A 21033-nucleotide genomic window follows, 5' to 3' on the forward strand; every position below is an offset into this window, starting at 1 on the left:
TAATTTTTTCTGAAGAACTGTACGATAAGATACAGACAAGTTCATCTGAGGTTTATCTAGGTATGGTTGAAGTGCTCATTATCTAAACAACGAAATTCGCTTGATGAACCCAACATGAATTCAAGAAAGGTAATTTTTTGAAAGTTAAACGCGATTCCAATATATTATTCTGAAGTGTTAAATTGTTCATCCTTATTGTTGAACAAGCATGACAAAGAAGATGATTGTATGTTTGCAATTGTAAATACATAATACTTGATTTCTGTCAAAACGATAGACACCACTACCAACTTGTCCAATACATTTGCAAAGTTTCTTGAAGAAATGCTGAACGTGTTTGCACCAGAAACATTAAATTTTGAAAGATTCCGGAAATATTATAGGAGCCATTTTAACAGTTGCCCGATGTGTATACAAAGCTATAAGAAAAGGTTTACAGGTTATGCCATTCAACGAATCCCAGCAGCTTTTTGAGCAAACGTCAGTACAAGGGGCATAACAAGTGTCACTGGTTCATATTATTTCTCTATGGTGGTTTTCAAACTTAATATCATATTCATCAAGTAATGATGCATTCACAATTACATTTATAGTGGTTTCCAGAAATCAGCGGTACTGTGTGCACCACGCTTAGTGAGTGAGTGAGTTGGGTTTAACGCCGCGTTTAACAGTATTCCAGGCATATTGCGGCGTGTCAGCTTAATGTGGCAGGAAAGCCCGAAGTGATGCAGGTCTCAGACATTTACCACTTCGGTGTAACCCACGAGCACGGGTATGGTGCTGACAAACCTAGAAACATAATTGGGGCGATCCGGGATTCGAACCCACAATCATAGGTTTCTGGCGTGCCCAAGGGATGCAACTCTGCACAGCGAATCGCGGCGCCTTAGACGACTAGGCCACCCGTGCCCCCGCACCACGCTTAAATTGTCAAACAAGGGTAATAACAGCTATAATGAATTATAATAATAATATGATAAAATATATGGTTTTTTCATGATTCGATATTCCAACCCCATACATTTTCAACCGAATCCGAGGAGAAGCACTTTCTCTGGTTTATAACAACATTTATTGATATAAGTTTACATTATGTATAAAGTTGTGTTACGACAGTCACAGGAAATACTTCTTCCTATTTGCACTGTCTAACATTTGTGAAAAGCAATAATGGAATTGCTATCGTCTTGTCAGTTGTGTTGTCTACCAGGTGTTGATTCTGTTACGGGCTTTTCTTCCTCTACACTTGTCACAGAGGAAGAGGATGATGAACACCAAGAGCTCCGTGATCTCCATGATTGTCAAATTGCTGGCTCCGAGGCACAATCCCATCTGTCCCCCGATATTAGCTACAACAACAATAGCTCAATTCATCAACCTCGTAATTCCCAACAAAGTTGCTATTACTTTATGGAATGCAAAAATCTCGTATGCTTGTAGACATCAACTAATGAAAATCAGTCAAACTCTGTTAGGTTGGTTTGTTTGTTGTTCAACAATATTCCAGCTTAATTACAGCGGTCTGTATAAATAATGCAGTCTGGACCAGACAATCCAGTGACTGACATCATGAGCATTGTTAAGTTGCGATATGATGACATGCATCAACCACGTCAGCGATCCTGACCAGCCGATCCCGTTAGTCGCCTCTTACGACAAGCAGAGTCGCATTTTATGGCACGCATGGGTTGCTGAAGACCTAGTCTAACCCGGATCGTCACAGGTGCAGTCAACCTCTGACATATCATGAACTAGGAAAGCGCATTGACAGCTGCAGGGCCAGATGATGGAGGAATATAATTCTTTATTACAACAGCATGTGGGACATCGAATTGGATATAATATGGTTGTATTTGCAATGTAGAGGTTTGGATTGGTTGTTTATTGTAATGTTTTACCAAAGGTGTAAATTATTTCGTGATTTCAGTTTTCTTCCGACTCGTGCGAATAAGTTTGGGTTAACGCTGCTTCGAACGTGATTTCGAGCAAGCATATGATTCTGACAGTGCATGTTTTTTCATATCCGCTCGTCTATATAAACGTTTATGATCCGTGGTTTGTTTGTTTGTTTAACGCTGCACTCAGCAATATTCCAGCTATATGATGGCGGTCTGTAAATAATCAAGTCTGGACCAGACAATCCAGTGATTTATATCATGAGCATCGATCCGCGCAATTGGGATCGATGATATGCTTCAACCAAGTCAGCGACCCTGACCACCCGATCCTGTTTGTCGCCTTTTACGACAAGCATAGTCACCTTTTACGGCAAGCATAGGTTGCTGAAGACCTATTCTACCCCTGAATCTTCACGGGTCTGTTGGAAACTGAGCAATGCGTACATCATAAGATAAACCCTGGAAAAGCATGTCACTTACAAAACAGCGAGGCCACCGTATATTGAGGTTGCTGTGCTGTGGATGTCACCATCATATTGTCGTAAAACACTCTAAGCTCCAGGAAGTTTTCTCTGAATAACAGCAAATACATGCACAACTTTGTTTGTATGTTTGTTTGTTGTTTAACGCCGCACTCAGCAATATTCCAGCTATATGATGGCGGTCTGTAAATAATCAAGTCTGGAACAGACAATCCAGTGATTGATATCATGAACATGCACAACTAATGTAGTGAGAAACTTAATATGGTTGGGAATCCAAAAGTGTACGATCATATTCGATGGTAATCTGGCTTTGGATGTATGACCAGCGACCTTTCCATCTAAGGGACATGACAATTTTGAAGGTTCATTTCGTTTGCTAAAATTGCGTTTCATTCAGAAGAAACTTAAAACATAAAAGACCCTTTCTGTATTAATGCGAAATCTTGATTGTACGATTCTGACTATGTCGTGAGTATGTCTTTATGAATCACTAACGAATTGTGATGATACCAGGTGTTCGCGAAAAGGTTAGTGTATCCTGCCCCACCGGTGGCACCCATCACGAACACATGCGAATGCAAATCAATTGCTCGGACATCATATTTAGACAGTGCGCTCCACGTGTCTGCCATAGAACTTTTTGAAAGATTTGCTGGGGTTTGGATTTGGTAAAATTGATGAAACGACTTTTGAGCAAGAGTCGTATAAAGCTCTTTGAAATGTTCGGAGAAAGGACATGCTTTGTTTTTCCTAAAAAAATATGACATGTAGACACCAAAGGCTGGAGCTGCTGGAATATTGCTCGACATGAAGAAAACGTTTGAAAGTTGAAGTCATCCAGTCTTGAGGAGAGTTCAGACCAATCCTTCCTTTGTTTCCGATCCGTTGTTCAGGTACATCAGCAAAACGTTTCAGACTGTACGCTACACAGTGTCTACGTATAGGTGAATTACAGAGCTGATTATAGAGAATGAAGATAAATTGAATTTGTTTTAATCAGTGCTGTAATTAGCAGATAAGTAGAAAATTATCTTTGCACTGCAACACCAAGTGACAATTTCAACCCTTTTGGGTCAGGAGACGAGATATTATGTGACAAGCAATTGCAAATGTTCTACCTATTATGCAATTCTGCAATTGACTGAAGAAACATCGTGTAGGTGGGGCGGACTGAAAATAGTTCCAGCTTTGCACCTGAGTAAAATATCGACTTAAACTGTATTTCATTGCTACAAAGACAATAAAGAGGCATAAATTAAGAAATGAATAGTATGTGTCTGTAGATGTTTGGATGCGCATGAGTATTCAATTCCTGAATATTTTATTTGGAGTGAGTGAGTGAGTTGGGATTAACGCCGCTTTTAACAGTATTCCAGTTATATTGCGGCGTGTCAGCTTAATATGGGAGGAAAGCTCGACGTGATGCAGGTCTTAGACGTTTACCAGTTCGGTGAAACCAACGAGCGCGGGTCTGGTGCTGACAAACCTTGAAACATAATCGGGGCGAACCGGGATTCGAAAACACAATCATAGATTTCTGGCGTGCCCCGGGGACGCAACTCTGCACAGTGAACCGCGGCGCCTTAGACGACTGGGCCACCCTTGCCCCCTATTCTATTTGGAAACAACGGACGAAAACAATTGAACAAAATTGAAATATTCTTCCAAAGTGTTTACCACGGGTAGTTTAGTGTATTTGAAACACATAAAAGATGTGAATGTGTGTTTTGGAAAAAGAGTCTGGTGTCAGTTTATATGCAAATCTTACACCATGGTCGCCCTGTCCCGAGTCTCTGTAGAGTTGAGGAAGGTGTTGACCCAGATGTTTGCTGGGAAGGAGCTGGAGGACACCTGGGCAGTGTACCTGATGAGCGTGCATTCACCGACGCACCCACATTCCTTCACGAAGGTACCATTCTTGGACATTTCTCCTGTGTAAACAAATAGTCTTTGTGCCATGATTCTTCATTTGTTTGTTTGTTTATTTGTTGTTTAACGCAGCACTCAGCAATATTTCAGCTTGACTAATGACATGGCCTAATAACTTTCAGGGCTGTAGACGTGTAAAAAGTCAATGCGAGATAATAACTAGTCTTGACTATCTGCAGAAACATTCCAGTGAGTGAGTGAGTCTTTTGACAGTACTCCAGTTACATGAATGCGTGTTAGCTTAGCGGGAGGAAAGCCCCGAGTGGTGCGGGTCTCAGACGTTTACCACTTCCGAGAAACACACAAGCACGGGTGTGGTGCCTACAAACATAATCGAGGCGAACCGGGATTCGAACCAAGGGACGCACCTCTGCACAGCGAATCGCGGCGCCTTAGACGAATGGGCCTCCCGTGCCCCCCAAAACATCCCTTTTGGCGTAAAGGGCAACATACCTTTGAAAAATATAAGAGTGGACCACTGGAAAATCAGTGATGTCGTTCGGTTTTGTTCCGCGTCATTTTTTAGATAATTGCACATGTTGTGTTTTTCTTAAGTTTAAAGAAAAGGGCCAGGATGTTCCCAGTCGCGGAGACTCTACCTATTTACTCCAGCAACATCATGACAGGGAACACAAATAACAGGGACTTCACACATACTCAAGTACTCATCGTTTTTCATAACAAGTGCTTTAATTACGGCGCTACCTGCCTGTCTCTGCTCACAAACAATTCACAAAACAAACCTTTGTGTCACGCTTAAAAGTCCATTTTACATAGGGATACATATTGGGTACAGATTAATAACCGTATCATTAATCATTTTAAACAATTTACTACTGGAAAACAGTATTCCATGAAGATAAATATATTAATCAGTTGCTATTGTCCTGAAAATAGCTTTCTTGTTAGTAACCCTTATTAGGTAATGTTCCTCGGTCCATGAATCAGTTTCAGATTATTTTTGGAAATTGACAATTTCCAGTTAAAAGGTTGGTTGGTTGGTTGGTTGGTTTTTAACGCCGCACTCAGCAATATTCCAGCTATATGACGGCGGTCTGTAAATAATGGAGTCTGGACCAGACAATCCAGTGATTAATGTCATGAGCATCGATCCACGCAATTGGGATCGATGATATGCATCAACCAAGTCGGCGAGCCTGACCACCCGATCCCGTTAGTCGCCTTTTACGACAAGCATAGTCACCTTTTACGGCAAGTTAAAAGGAGTGGTTATGGAATGCAACTAACATTTATTATCAGATAATGTGCTTGGTTTCCAAAAATATCAAAAGGATCTGCTTGGAATTCAGAGTGAATGAGTGAGTGAGTATGGTTTTACGCCGCTTTTAGCAATATTCCAACAATACCACGGCGGGGGACACCAGAAATGGGCTTCACACATTGTACCCATGTCGGGAACCGAACCCGGGTTTTTGGCGTGACGAGCGAACGCTTTAACCACTAGGCTACCCGACCGCCCCTTGGAATTCAGAAATATAAATTGTCAATGCTAGAGATAGCCAGCCTAGTCTTCAGCAACCCATGCTTGCCGTAAAAGGTGACTATGCTTGTCGTAAAAGGCGACTAACGGGATCGGGTGGTCAGGCTCGCTGACTTGGTTGATGCATGTCATCGATCCCAATTGCGTGGATCGATGCTCATGATGTCAATCACTGGATTGTCTGGTCCAGACTCAATTATTTACAGACCGCCGTCATACAGCTGGAATATTGCTGAGTGCGGCGTTAAACAACAAACCAACCAGCCAAACGATGTTCTGCCGGAACAGATTCCACTTGGCGTAAAGGACAAATAGCCCTGGAAATTATATGAATGAACCACTGAAAATGAGTGATGACACCAGGTGTTCGCGAAAAGGGTACGCATGTCCTGCCCTACCAGTTGCACCCGCCAATCATACAATTTGGATAAAAAAAGTAAGTATTTATTGCCTGATGCCACACAGCAGTACTCCTGCCATGCGACCACACTATCAAGTGATGGATGACCCAGAAAATCCAATGACAAGACAGGACCATTACTGATTTTGTTGAAACTAACAAAAAAGGTATGTTAATTTTGAATTACGTCTGCTGTGTACAAATACAGAAATTTTGAAAAACATTTAAAATATATTCGTTTTGAAACACGAAGGGTGCAGTTTTATAGTCTCGGCCCCAACATTTCTTTTGTAGTTGACTCAGCACAGATTAATGCTACTGAGCTGATGATGAAACGTGGGAACTTCAGTCCACCAGCAAAAACATCGATCCAGTTCAAATAAATGTAAATTGTACATGCAAGAGAATAACCAGCCTATATACGTTCTGCCGAAACGGATTCCCCTTGGCGTAGCAGCTGAAATTTTAAGAATGGACCACTGAAAATCAGTGATGACACCAGGTGTTCGCGAAAAGGGTAAGCATGTCCTGCCCTCATTTAACCCCACTATACACCATTATCATACACGATCAACTGAGGAAATTTTCATGTTCTAATCCAAAACATGCTGACGATAGATACAGTTATCTTTATCTTCAAGGTTAATGAAAAATTGTCCAAATGAAAGCAGATGTCACAAGTTTACTGAGAAAACAATATTTGAAATGTTATTTTCAGAAACTGTCCAAAGTACGATTGATAGTTATTGCATAAATCTGATTTATCCTGAATGAATTTTTGGTGACAAATTTGTCCCTACTAACCACACCCCTACTCCGCTCATCCGTCTAGAATATCACCGGTGAACGGTTGTAATACTCACTGACAAAGGTCGTGTAACAGCTATCCTGCTTCACCAGAGAGCACCTGGGAAGATCCTCTGCAATTAATATCAAAGAATTGTAATTAAGTTCTACGTTTTATAACACTGACGGGTTTGTTTAGTGATTGTTCAAGTAGTAATCTTACCTTGTCAGTATTCGTGAACGAATTAGTTCAACCTGCCGGGAATGTGTGTCATCATGCTCAAACAGTAGTGATGTTAAACTCCTTTAAGTGGCATTTAGAAGTTGGTATGATTTGTTTGTTGTTTAACGCCGCACTCAGCGAAATTCCAGCTATATGACGGCGGTCTGGAAATAATCGAGTCTGGTCCAGACAATCCAGTGATGACATCATGAGCATCGATCCACGCAATTGGGATCGAGGACGTGTATCAACCAAGTCAGCGAGCCAGACTTCCCGAAACAGACCGCCGTCATATAGCTGGAATATTGCCGAGTTCGGCGTTAAACAACAAACAAACAAACCAAGTCAGCGAGCCTGACCACCCGATCCCGTAAGTCGACTCTTACGACAAGCATAGTAGCCCATTACGGCAAGCATGGGTTGCTGAAGACCTATTCTCCCCCGGATCTTCACGGGTCTTACGTGGATCAGATGGACCGACACATCCACACTCATCGAAAGCCTTTATCCGGACACACTCCATGAAGCAATGTTCGTAGGTGAAGGGGGAGTAGTACTTGAGAGGGTTCACAAACTCGGCACTATTTGTGTCCACACATTCCATGTCATCAAATGCCTTGTAGGGACCGGGCAGGAAACTATACTACAAATCAAAGTCACAAGTTAGTGATGTCCCATTTAAAACTGCCAACTATTGGAAATGGCAATTGAAAATAATGTATAGAGAAAATGACATTACTATATAGAGGGTGAATACAAAATGTAAATGTGTTCAAATAGAAAAAAATGAAAAGCTGCATAGAAGAAGACAGCTTTCAACACTGTCCCATTGTGATTTACTTTCCCAGGAGATGTCAACATTCTCTGGAGTGTAAGAAGGATGCGTATTTGTTGCGAAACTTCCAGTCCAAAACAAAATGTCACTATGTATTCCGGGGCACCGCAATTCACTGTGCAGAGATGCGTCTCTTGGGCTCGACAGACGCTATCAACGTGGGTTCGAATCCTGGTTCGAGGTTTATCAGCACCATACCCGAGCTCGTGGGTTTCACAAAAGTGATAAACGTCTGAGACCTGTATTACTTCGGCTTTTCCTCCCACATCAAGCTGAAACGCCGTTATATAACTTTGAATATTGTTCAAAGCGGCGTAGAACCCAACTTACTCACTCACATACTATGTATTTATACTTGATTTAATTTCTAACATATCAACATTTTTTACAGCCTCTTTGACGTTGTTTATAGAATGTACCAGCATCAAATTTACCCGTATTCAAATAATGATGACTCCCTGAATACAGTGCAGTCGGCACTATCGGACAAGACCATTTTATGAACAGGGGGTTACGTCTCGTATTTCCCGGATATTTTCACAATTTTCACGCCAATTCTATGTACCTTTTCTACAATACATATTGTCTTATCTCTCCCAATCTGAATGCGATCGTTCGGTCATTGCGTTCAGCTGCGGTTGCCAGCTAGGTCCATTGGGAACAAATCACTAGACATTCCCCACTCTCCTACCCAGAGTTCCATGCGGCCGGCAGGCAGCTAGCATAGTACCTCTGCCACAGGCCAGCGCCATGTGACGATTCGTCACATCTTTCACAGTCCATTCAAGATATTGCATATGCTTTTCATCCGTTTCATGTTTGACAAGTCTACACATTTTCATAAACAAATGTCAAAGAATGGTTAACTTTCATTGAGAAAGTATGCAAATACGTAAAAATCTACTTGTTTTTGCGTAGTTATCCTATGTTTACATTGGTTGTACGGCTCCACGTGCTGTCATTGAAGCCCAACGGAGAGCTAGCGACACGGTCACTTTGATGCATAAATATATATTGTCATGCAACTCACTGTCGCAGTTGTAGTAGCATATCTATATAGTTATGCAAAACAATATGTAAAGCGCCCCCAAATTAGTCCGTTCTATACTGATTTCTGAAAAAGCGCGTTTGTTTACAAACAAGAGAAAAGTCCGGTCACGTGATATGCAAATTAGCCTGTGGCAGTGGTGTTATGCTGAGTCACCACTGCGACGGAGTGTGGACATTCCCCTCACGAAAAATTACGACGTCATCAAGATGCGCGCGCATGTTCGAATCTCCAGAAATGACGTCATGATAGAACAATGCACGCTTCGTTCTTCATTGTTCTTTGCGATGAATCGCGTAACTGTCTTATAGAAATAGATACACGCACCTCCTTTTTTTGCAAGGCAACATATGTTGAGAATCCGGGTGAGGCCATCACAACAGTGGGATCAGCTTCTGGGTGTAGGCGTGGATTATGGAGTAGCACCTGGAAATATATACAGGACTTGGTTTGTTTCGTGAAAATCTGGGTTAGAATAGGTCTTCAGCAACCCATGCTTGCTGTAAAAGGTGACTATGCTTGTCGTAAGAGGCGACAAAAGGGATCGGTTGGTCAGGCTCGCTGACTTGGTTGATGCATGTCATACTTGGTTGATGCATGTCATCGATCCCAAGTGCGTTGCTCGATGCTCATGATATGTGTCACTGAATTGTCTGGTCCAGACTCGATTATTTACGGACCGCCGTCATATAGCTGGAATATTGCTGAGTGCGGCGTAAACAACAAACAAACAATCTAACAAGCAAAGTAAACATCAAGGATGAACACCTCTGGTGAGATGTGGAACACCAATTGTGTGGATCACCCGATCCCGTTAGACGCCTCCTACGACAAGCAGAGTCGCTTTTTACGGCAAGCATGGGTTGCAGAAGACCTGTTCTCGCCCGGATCTTCACGGGTCTGATGTTTACTTCATCAGTTTGTAATAAAGTGGCGTTAAACCCAACTCAATCACTGCTCCAATCTGAAAGGAGGCGATTTACCTTAATCCCCGCGGCCATGTTAGCCCTGAATGTGTAGTCATCCTGGTGGATGTTGAAAGAGACGATCAGGTTAGCGTCGTCTCCTGCCGTCCAAACTTTGACAATTTCAGTGACATTGAAGTTGTAGGAATGGCACAATCCTTGGGTAGTGAAAACAGGTCGGAACTCGGTCATGCAATCAAAGTTGTCTCCACCAAAGGCACATTGAACCAACATCTTTGATCCTTCCATTGACATATTCCTCCACCATTCTAAAGACAATGGATTCTGAAAGACATCTGAAGTTGGTGTAGGAAATGTGAAATTTTTATTCCGTTGAAGAGAAGTATTGGCGAAGTAGCTCTCCATTTCTGGGTAAACGTCAAGACGAGTTTTGTTGAGTGTGCATCGGTTGCAGATGGTGACGGCGGGGAACTCGATGAAATGCTTGATGTTGGATGTGACCTTGGTGACAATGGGGTAGCTGTAGTAGTTCCCTAACTCCTCGATAAGGTTATAGATGAGGAACGCTGTAGTTGTACATATAGCTAACGTCCACATCAACCTGTCGAAGGAAAATGATTAGAGTGACTTTTGCGACGTTTACAGTAGTATGTTGATATCATGAAGTCTCTCTATCTGGATCTGATAACCAGTGGTAGAATAAGCATCGTATAATCTCTACCCAGTAAACTGTATGTACACCCAAATAGTTTTTTCTAGCTGCTATTTCAATAGGCCTCGTAAAATATGATGTGGTTCATAATAAGTCAAAACATCTTACGCGTGCCTATATGTAAAACAATGTCAATGTGTAAAATTGATAATATTGCTAAATATTTCACTCAATAAACAAAGTTCAGAAAGGCTTTAAAACATCATAATCGACTAATTATGCAAGGATTAGAAGCCAAATATTGACTTTTGTTTTCTTTGTATCATACCATGTTCAGTCACTGAGGGATGAAATTAAACATCAAACTATTTGGAATGCGTTATTATAATCAAATAAATGTACAGATTTTTCAGTCAATATAAAAAAAACACTAAAATATATAACGAAAATTGCCAAAGTAAAAATTTCAGTCATTCTATACTTGTCATGTATACTAGTGTTTACACCTACAACCACACATACCCACGAACGCTGAATGGGTTGATAGAAGGGGCTTTAATCTTTTCAACTGCATGAATGCCTGTGGAGTGACTAAATTCATCCCACAGATCTTTCAATCCATACGTTGGTGAATGTTTCTTTGCATCGGCTGTGGTAGTGTCAGTCATATTTTTGTCCACATTCATCTCTGTAGACAAACATATCATTTCCTGGTGAGGCCACAATCATTAGACATGGTCATGGTTAACATGGTCACAAACTTGTTACATTCACACTTTCATATTTTCATCAGCAACCCATACTTGCCGGCGTGACGAGCGAACGCTTTAACCACTAGGCTACCAGACCGCCACTTGGAATTCAGAAATATAAATTGTCAATGCTAGAGATAACCAGCCTAATCTTCAGCAACCCATGCTTGCCGTAAAAGGCGACTAACGGGATCGGGTGGTCAGGCTCGCTGGTCTTGGTTGATACATGTCATCGATCCCAATTACGTAGATCGATGCTCATGATGTCAATCACTGGATTGTCTGGTCCAGACTCGATTATTTTAGAGACAGCCGTCATACAGCTGGAATATTGCTGAGTGCGGCGTTAAACAACAAACAAACAAACAAAACATTCATATTTACACAGTAACAGTTACATTTACATGTAGACCCGTGAAGATCCAGGTTAGAATAAGTCTTCAGCAACCCATGCTTGTCGTAAGAGGCGAGTAACGGGATCGGATGACCAGGCTCGCTGACTTGGTTGATGCATGTCATTGTATCCCAATTGCGTAGATCGATGCACATGACATCAATCACTGGACTGTCTGGTCCAGACTCGATTTTTTACAGACCGGGGTCATATAGCAGGAATATTGCTGAGTGCAGTGTAAAACAACAAACAAACAATATGTACATGTAACACTTCAATCACACGTGACCTTCAATCAGTACCAATAGGCACGACATGATAATCAACCTTGCGAAAACCTGGTATCATCACTTTTTTAAAAATATGTTTTTAATAAACGTCTTATTAAATATGTCAACGATATTTTTTTCCATCATATCTATGTCAATGGTCAAAGAAATGTTTGCGGAAAAGACACGTAAGATTTAGTCCCTTGTTTATAGATATCGATACATATATAATATGTCAATCAATATTTCCATATGTCATTATCTAATCAAACTAACTGAGCATCGTTCATGGATGTGTCGTCATTCCATGACTAACGGTCGTTTTAAGTTTAAGTACAGTAACCTACGGTTGTAACGAACTCAAATTGACCACTTAGTTTAGTTCGTAATAACCGTAGTTCGTTATAAGCATATATCAGTGTTCGAAATACCTGCCTGCCCGACCGTCCGAGACGGGTTGATTTTCAAATCCCCCTGCCCGACGGTCGGGTTATATTTCATATATGACAATATTCTAAATATTTCCCCGATGATAATCATTAATTCACATGTAAAGATGAATGATAAAATGTAACCAAAAAGAAACCCCGTTAGCTTATCCTGAGAAACATATGATTATAGTGGGAAAGCAGGTTTTGGTCAGGGCTGGCAAGTATTTCAGCTAGCCAGTCCTGTGGTCTGGCTGAAATTTTTGGGAGTTTCATACCCTGCATATATACAGCATATATACAACACATGGCCGGAACTAAAACATAGGTTCGTTATATCGGTCGGTTCGTTATAAGCGTGTTCTTTATAAACGTAGTTTACTGTATTACTCAAACATACTGAACCACTGAATGTCAGAATACTCAAATTGGGATGTAATTCTCTATTTGCACAATCGACAGACATTTATATAATGATCTTCCCAAATAAATTCCTGACCAAATTCAGCGAAATCCGGTTTGAAATAGTGTTTTGGTTTATCTTACTGTCTTGTATTTTAGGCAAAGTACTTCATTCTTGTAGATGTAGAAACATTGTGGAAATTGTGTAACTTGCTTCACATTTGTTAAGACTTTCTTCGTCAGATTTTTTGCACAAAGTATTTGAATAGCAATGATGACAGCAACACATAGTTGACTACATATCCAGGTGAGCTACATTGTAGAAGCACTATTTGTGTCGACGCTTTTCTACTGCGAAACAAGACCGCCTCCATTGTCTCGTGAATAGAGAGGTCGTAGAATCAATCCCCGGACACGTCATACATAATACGTTACACTGTGGTACTTGTTGTTACCCTGCCTGGCGTTCGGCATTAAGGGGCGAAAACAAGGACTGATCGGTTCGGAGTCAGTTTACTGTGTCTGAGTGGGGTATTCATTTTAAACTGCGGCATGGCATCACAGTGGGCTGGCACTATAAAATCAGTATAAGTCCGGGCTAACTGCAAACCCCTGTTAGTTTCAAATATTTATTTTTTTAGATCATCAATTTGGAATAAGGCAAATGTATGGGTCCCACAAAATACTGCGAAACACGCTGGTTTCAAATAATTATTATTTGTAGATCGTCAATTTGAAATAAGGCAAATGTACAGGGTCCGTAAAATACGGGAGACAAATTAAAACGTGCATTAGGGCTACTTTAAATAAGTTGTGGACCGGTCTCGAGGGGTGTATGATGTGATTGTGTGCGAGCCTGATAGGAAAAATGTATGGCTATTGTGAACATAAAGCATGCATGTTAATGGTTGGTGTTTTGTTTCCCGTACACCCGATCCAATAACTCACTTAAGGGACCTATTCTATCAGGAAATACCAGCGGATTGCACATTGAATAATCACAACATCACGCAACATTCACCTTTATTTCTAAACAATAGAAAACGTCAGCACCAGAAATTAAACTAATGCTGCTGTAATATTGTTCGACATAAAGGCCAAGTTGAAGTCGTCCCCCTTGTCTTGTGGAATTGTGAAGAATGTTTCCAATCAGGTTTTTTTCTCACCTTTTTGTCAGTTATGCATGGATCTAAATATAAAATAGATGGGACGGTTTCACTGGGGTCTGTTATTTCTAGTTCAGGGGAGTAAATCAGTGGAAAGTTATTGGCTTTTTTACCGTTATTGATATCATCGATATACCTGAGGCTTAAGTTAAAGCTATTGGCCAAATTTCTTTGTTTTGAATTTGCCGATCCGAGCACAGAAATTCATATGCATAAAGAAACAGATCCGCAAGAAGGGAAGCACAATTGGTGTCATGGGAATGTCACTTCTTACCTAAAAACCTTACCCTCATTTTTTACATAGATGTCCAACACATATTTTTTTTCTCAGTAAACTTCAAAAGAACCTTGCCTTCATTTTTGACAAATTGTTCTGAACCTCTGAAGATGGATATGTAACTACAGTAAACTACGGTTATAACGAACACGCTTATAACGAACTGACGGATATAACGAACTTACTTTTTGGTCCCGACTATTTGCTGTAGTTATACTGTGTATATGCTTATAACGAACTACGGTTATAACGAACTAAAATAAGTAGTCCCTTTGAGTTCGTTATAACCGTACTTTACTGTATATTTGTGGTGCCCAGTGGATCAAGGAATGCAGTTTTCATTTTGGTTAGGCGTGTGGAAAAGTGGTTTTGCAAGGTGCAATAAATAAACAAAATATGAGAATTTCTGAGATTGTAAAAGTTCAAGTAAATCCTTTGACTTTTTTAGAATACGCATTAGATTAATTCCACTTGTCCAAAATTACTTTCTGTGAATATAAAGAAAGTCCTTCCTTGGCTGTATTATTGATCATGGTTAATCATTGAGACCGAGAGTTGGTGGGGAATTTGATGACCCAGCATTTTATTTCCCATTGTACCTATTTTTATGGATCTTTTTTACAGTACAAACGAGGAACGGACAAGTCTTCGGGTTTTAGAATCTTGGCAAAAGTGAATTATACTGATGCATAGTTTTGGACAGATATCTTTGTCAGTTAACATGCTTGACTTATGTGTTGCAATATTTGATTTTCTCACTTACACCAAGTTCCTATTCCAAGAAATGCCAAAGTAGATACAGAAAAAGATCAAAATTTATTGGCGCTTTGGAATACCATATCGGGAAAAATGTTCAAGTTAAAATTACTTTTGATTTTTCAACTCTTCATACAACTCTGAGAAACAATACTGGGATCTATTCAGCTACCCAAATATGCGAGTTGCTTGATTTACTAATTGACAATATCTCTTGGTCAAATTAGGGGATATTACATTTAGACAAGTTCTACGTATCCTCATTGGTACTCAGTGTGCCCCTCTCGTTTCTGATCTACTTCTTTGTGCGTAGGAATCGCATTGTTTGACAACTTTAGTTAAGTCAATGAAAGGACATATATCCGTCCAAGATTCAGATATATAGTTATTCAGCAATGCCAAGAAAAATGAGTATTGTTACCTGATCAACATCCTATCACATCTAGCGTATGGTGTCTACATGTACATATTCCAGTTTCCCGTGAAGATTCCGGGGTAGAATAGGTCTTCAGCAACCCATGCTTGCCGTAAAAGGTGACTCTGCTTGTTGTAAAAGGCGACCAACGGATCGGGTGGTCAGGCTCGCTGACTTGGTTGATGCATGTCATCGGTCCGAATTGGGTGGATCGATGCCATGATATTAATCACTGGATTGTCTGGTCCAGACTCGATTATTTACAGACCGCCGTCATATAGCTGTACTATTGCTGAGTGCGGCGTTAAACAAGAAACCAAACCATATCCCAGTTGCATTGGTTCTTCTACATATTATTCAAATTTTACAGACACAATATGCTTTCACAACAAAAAAAACCTGGTCAGTTTATTCTAGGAAAGGTATGGTCGACATTTACGTTTCAGGATATGCTCTTTTTTAAATACAGTAAAGTACGGTTATAACGAACTCAAAGGGACTACTTATTTTAGTTCGTTATAACCGTAGTACGTTATAAGCATATACACAGTATAACTACAGCAAATAGTCGGGACCAAAAAGTAAGTTCGTTATATCCGTCAGTTCGTTATAAGCGTGTTCGTTATAACCGTAGTTTACTGTATTTGGACGTCAGGGATGTTTCGAATGTTGTAAAAACTGCATCAATATAAGTAGCTTTTGATAACTGTACATGAGGAATTGGGTTTGTATGTTTCCAAGAGAAACTGTTGTCCTGATGTTCGATCTCTTGAAACAACAGTGTTTTGAAAATACATTGAATATTTCGACTTCTACCTTTTTGTGTTTTGAAGCATTGTTTGGTTGTTTGTTTGTTGTTTAACGCCGCACTCAGCAATATTCCAGCTATATGACGGCGGTCTGTAAAATAATCGAGTCTGGACCAGACAATCCTGTGATTGACATCATGAGCATCGATCTACGCAATTGGGATCGATGTCATGTATCAACCAAGTCTGCGAGCCTGACCACCCGATCCCGTTAGTCGCCTTTTACGACGAGCATAGTCGCCTTTTACGGCAAGTATGGGTTGCTGAAGACCTATTCTACCCCGGAATCTTCACGGGTCTTTTTTGCCTAAAACAATATCCTTTCGACAACATGAAAAGCGGCTCCGCCTAAAATACTAAATGGAAAGTCCCGAAGATGGTAAAACAATATTTAAAACTGATTTGACTTTTGACTTTATCTTTTTTATTATCATCAAATGCCATTTCCATTATGTGTTTATCTGAACAATATATAGATGACCTAAAGACGGTATATATATAATAAAAGAGTCAAAGATAAAATAAATACACGACTGGGGCTGGTGTGTATGAACAATACATAGGTAACTGTACCTTCTATGAAGAATATCCTGACACTCTATATGATCTTCGCTATCTTTGCTTCTTCATCCCCATCATGATCCCAGCATGGGGCAGGTGACAAGGCAGGTGGAGCTTCTATGCAGCTGTATCAGATGTCCCGCTCAGGCCAGCATTGACTGACAGGTCATCCGGTACATGTCGTGCATTTTCACAACGGCGTAAATGAATTGACAACACGCACAAAATCAGAAACTAGTTACATGTCCACAGTGGGCTCAATACCACTGTGTTTCTACATTCCCTGTGAGTTTGCACCCACCCATTCTACCCATAACAAAACAAAGAGTAATGTGATTGTGAAGCTTTTTGTCAATAATTGTGTTAATGGTTCTCTGTTTCCCTATTTCTCAAAATTGATTACTCATTAAAATACATTCGTCGCGAGCTGTGAGTCTCCCGTACCACTGTTTGCATTTTCTGTGGATTTCACGTTGATGTTGATGTCATTGACAATATCACCATGGATATCAGCTGCATCAGCGAGACCACAAAACAGTGAGCGTCCCTATTGATAGTGAGTCATTCCTTAAATGTTTATACTTACTTTCAGCAATCCCTTACAGATACAAACGGATACAAACTACCGAAAACAACACTCTGAAGTAATTAAATATTACAGATGTAATTGATATAACTGCTATGATATAACAAATATTTATATTTAATTTTTCTTCTCTTGATTAATGGCTATTATTATATACTTAAGGGTGAACGACTGAGATTTCTAAAGGGTATAAAAGTGATATTTAATATAAAGTTCACGTATTTTATGTTTAATATGATTGATATTATTTGCGTGCAGCTATGTCTGAAAAGGTCAATGTGTATAGTAGGGAGAAGGGAAATTTTGCATTTTAATTGTTTTGGGTAATTGAAGTACATAACATTATATAATAAATAGGATATTCATGTGTCTAGTGAAATATGATGCATCGCTCATCTCGGGACGTGGAAAAGGAGATATTTTCAATTGTGGCGCAGAATTATCCTCAATATATCCTTTGGGGATTGCGGGTTAGAATAGGTTCCCAGCAACCTATGCTGGTCCAACTCATGGGGAATCGGGTTAGAATTGGTCCCCAGGAACCAATACTGGTCCATCCCGTGGGCCATCCGGGATAAAATGGGTCCCCAGCAACCTATGTTGGTCCATCCAGGGGGGAATCCCGGTTAGAATAGGTCCCCAGAAATATATGATGGTCCGGCCAGCAAGGATTTGATATTCCGGGCATTCTGGGTTAAAATAGGTCCCAAGCAACCTATGCTGGCCGTAAGAGGCATCAAAATTGATCAAATGACAACGCTCGTTGAATTATTTGATGGCATGTTAGCGTACCCGATCGTTGTTGACAAGGTCAGTCACTGGATTATCAGACGTGATTATTTTCAGGCCACAGTCGCACTCAGCAATATTCCAGCTATATGACGGCTGTCTGTAACTAATCGAGTGTGGACCAGACAATCCAGAGCTTGACAACATGAGCATCGATCCACGTAATCGGGATACGGTCAGTCGCCTCTTACGACAAGCATTGGTAACTGGAGACCTATTCTACCCCGTATCTTCACGAGTCTGCAATAAGTGAGATAAATATAAAAAGTCAACGTCAGAATACCTGGTTTCACTGCTGATTTTCATTGATACAATCATATAATGTACATCTCTATTTCGCCTTTTATGCCAAATGGAATCTGTTTCGGCAGAAAATCGAGACTGATTCTTCTATGGTGTTGATGTTTTATATAATATTATGCATAGCATACAGAGAGTACTTGTCTGGCAAATATTCCACTGAGAGATCACCGAGTGCATCTGCTGAAACTGTCCACATGAAGACCGATGACAAACGTTTTGCGTCCAGCATTCCAAATTCTTGGAACCATGCTTGCTGTAAAATGCGACTATGCTTGTCGTAAGAGGCGACTAACGGGATCGGTTGGTCAGGCTCGCTGACTTGGTTGATGCATGTCATCGATCCAAATTGCGTAGATCGATGCTCATGATATCAATCACTGGATTGTCTGGTACCAACCGCCGTCATATAGCTGGAATATTGCTGAGTGCGCCGTTAAATAACCAACCAACCAACCAGCCAGGCGCCAGACAGGGTAACAACAAGTACCATATTTTAACATATGTAATGACGCGGCTGGGGATCGAACCCGACCTTCAACTCTCCGGGCGGACGCTTTACCACTAGACTACGGAGGCAGTCCAGTGTTTGAAAGAAGTTACCACACTGTCAAATACACCGTATTTAATATGGAATTGAATCTCCTTATAGTTATGCATCTTTGATTAACTCATGGATAATCAACTCTCCATTAGTTAAGTATAATGGAGAATAGCATCAGCCACTTACAGATCTATCTCCCTCATTTCCCAAGTGAGACTGTTTGACATTTACCTGCTTTATTCTCGGTAGTTACATGTTTGAGCGAATATATGGACTTGAAACACAAGTAATTAAATTGTCGATACAATAATCGCAGTAAACATTTATAAATGCTATGGAAACGGTTATTTTTTGTGGATTCTTTCGTATTGTGAAACACACGTTGATTTCAAATAAATGATAAGGTAAGAGCACTGCATGATTGACAACAAATAGAACCGGACGAATTACAAATATTATGCTTACTGAAACTTCTTCCAGGCTTATTTACTTTTCCTCTTTATAGATTAGGATTGTAATGATTTCAGGGCTATGGTGAGTGAGTGAGTGAATGTTGTTGACAGTTGCACTGACAGCAGCGATATTCAAGACATGATATCGAGTAAGTCTGTAGATAATAAATAAACTAAAACTCAGTGACTGTAAAATATTAGCACATATCCATATCGCACATATCCATATCGCACATATTCATAGTAAGCTGAATATATAGAGTCAGCTTGATCTGGTGTTGAAATTGAAAAGACTTCGGGAGAAAAGTTGTTGTGTGCTCCATCCAGAAGAAAGTGTTTTGGAGTGTGAAGGGTATTGTCATCTGGATGACTGTTGTTGTGTCGTGAAACATACGTCACTCGTTCGATCAAAGCAACGTGGAGGAAAGGTATACACAATGTTTCCGAGGGAACAGACATTACAGTATGACCAAGTCTATGAACACTGCTAAATTGGTTGGTTGGTTGGTTTTGTTGTTTAATGCCGCACTCAGCAATATTGCAGCTATATGACGGCGGTCTGTAAATAATCGAGTGTGGACCATACAATCCAGTGATTGATATCATGAGCATCGATCCACGCATTTGGGATCGATGACATGTATCAACCAAGTCAGCGAGCCTGACCACCCGATCCCGTTAGTCGCCTTTTACGACAGGCATAGTCGCCTTTTACGGCAAGTATGGGTTGCTGAAGACCTATACTTGCCGTAAAAGCCGATCCCAATTGCGTGGATCGATGCTCATGATATCAATCACTGGATTGTCTGGTCCACACTCGATTATTTATAATAGACCGGCGTCATATAGCTGGAATATTGCTGAGTGCGGCGTTAAACAACAAACCAACCAACCCAACCTAGTAGGCCTACACAGCTACATTTGGATTTGTTTTATTGGGAGTTTGTCTTGCTTATACACTGTAAATTTGCCAATAATGTACTTATACTATACTAGTATTGTATTTTCATTGCACCGCGCTGTGTGGTATAACGAGGCATACTGTGCGATGCGATAACGCAGATAGTGCAATGATGACATCTTCCAGTTTAAAGATCAGCTCAAGGTGAGCTTGCTGAGGGGATTGAGAAAACCCATTCCAAAAGAAACAACCAAATACAATTAACATTGGCACTTTCTGTATTCAAATGATGTCAGAAATAACAGCGCAAAAGATGTATGAAAGACAATTTGTCATTAACGGTAAAGTCACTGGTGGTGCCACCATACTCGTTGAGCAAGGGACAATTCACAGTGTCAATCCACAAAATACTAAGCTGCAGGCGATTGCTGTTTGCATTTTGCTATTACACAATGTTCTCTATACATACCATCATCATCTGCTCGTCAATGAAGTATTTAGACAAGAGTCATCAGGACATCACATATCCCCCTGGTTTGGGGCAATTCG

At 40.5% G+C, this 21033-nt stretch overlaps 1 protein-coding gene across 1 annotated transcript; it reads right to left on the reverse strand.

Annotated features, from left to right (window-relative positions):
• Positions 1-932: 932 nt before the first annotated feature.
• LOC124133670 (acid-sensing ion channel 1A-like) lies at positions 933-17671 on the reverse strand. Its single transcript, XM_048388316.1, has 9 exons — positions 16925-17671; positions 11206-11371; positions 10089-10632; positions 9433-9531; positions 7685-7865; positions 7077-7133; positions 4152-4314; positions 2379-2470; positions 933-1349 (listed from the first exon to the last, which is right to left on the reverse strand). The coding sequence occupies exons 2-9, from the start codon at positions 11367-11369 to the stop codon at positions 1204-1206; spliced, it is 1446 nt and encodes a 481-aa protein (XP_048244273.1). The 5' UTR covers positions 11370-11371; positions 16925-17671; the 3' UTR covers positions 933-1203.
• Between the last annotated feature and the right edge of the window lie 3362 nt (positions 17672-21033).

The sequence above is a fragment of the Haliotis rufescens genome, unplaced genomic scaffold, assembly GCF_023055435.1.
Source record: "Haliotis rufescens isolate VD_foot unplaced genomic scaffold, xgHalRufe1.0.p SCAF_7, whole genome shotgun sequence".
Lineage (NCBI taxonomy): Eukaryota > Metazoa > Mollusca > Gastropoda > Lepetellida > Haliotidae > Haliotis > Haliotis rufescens.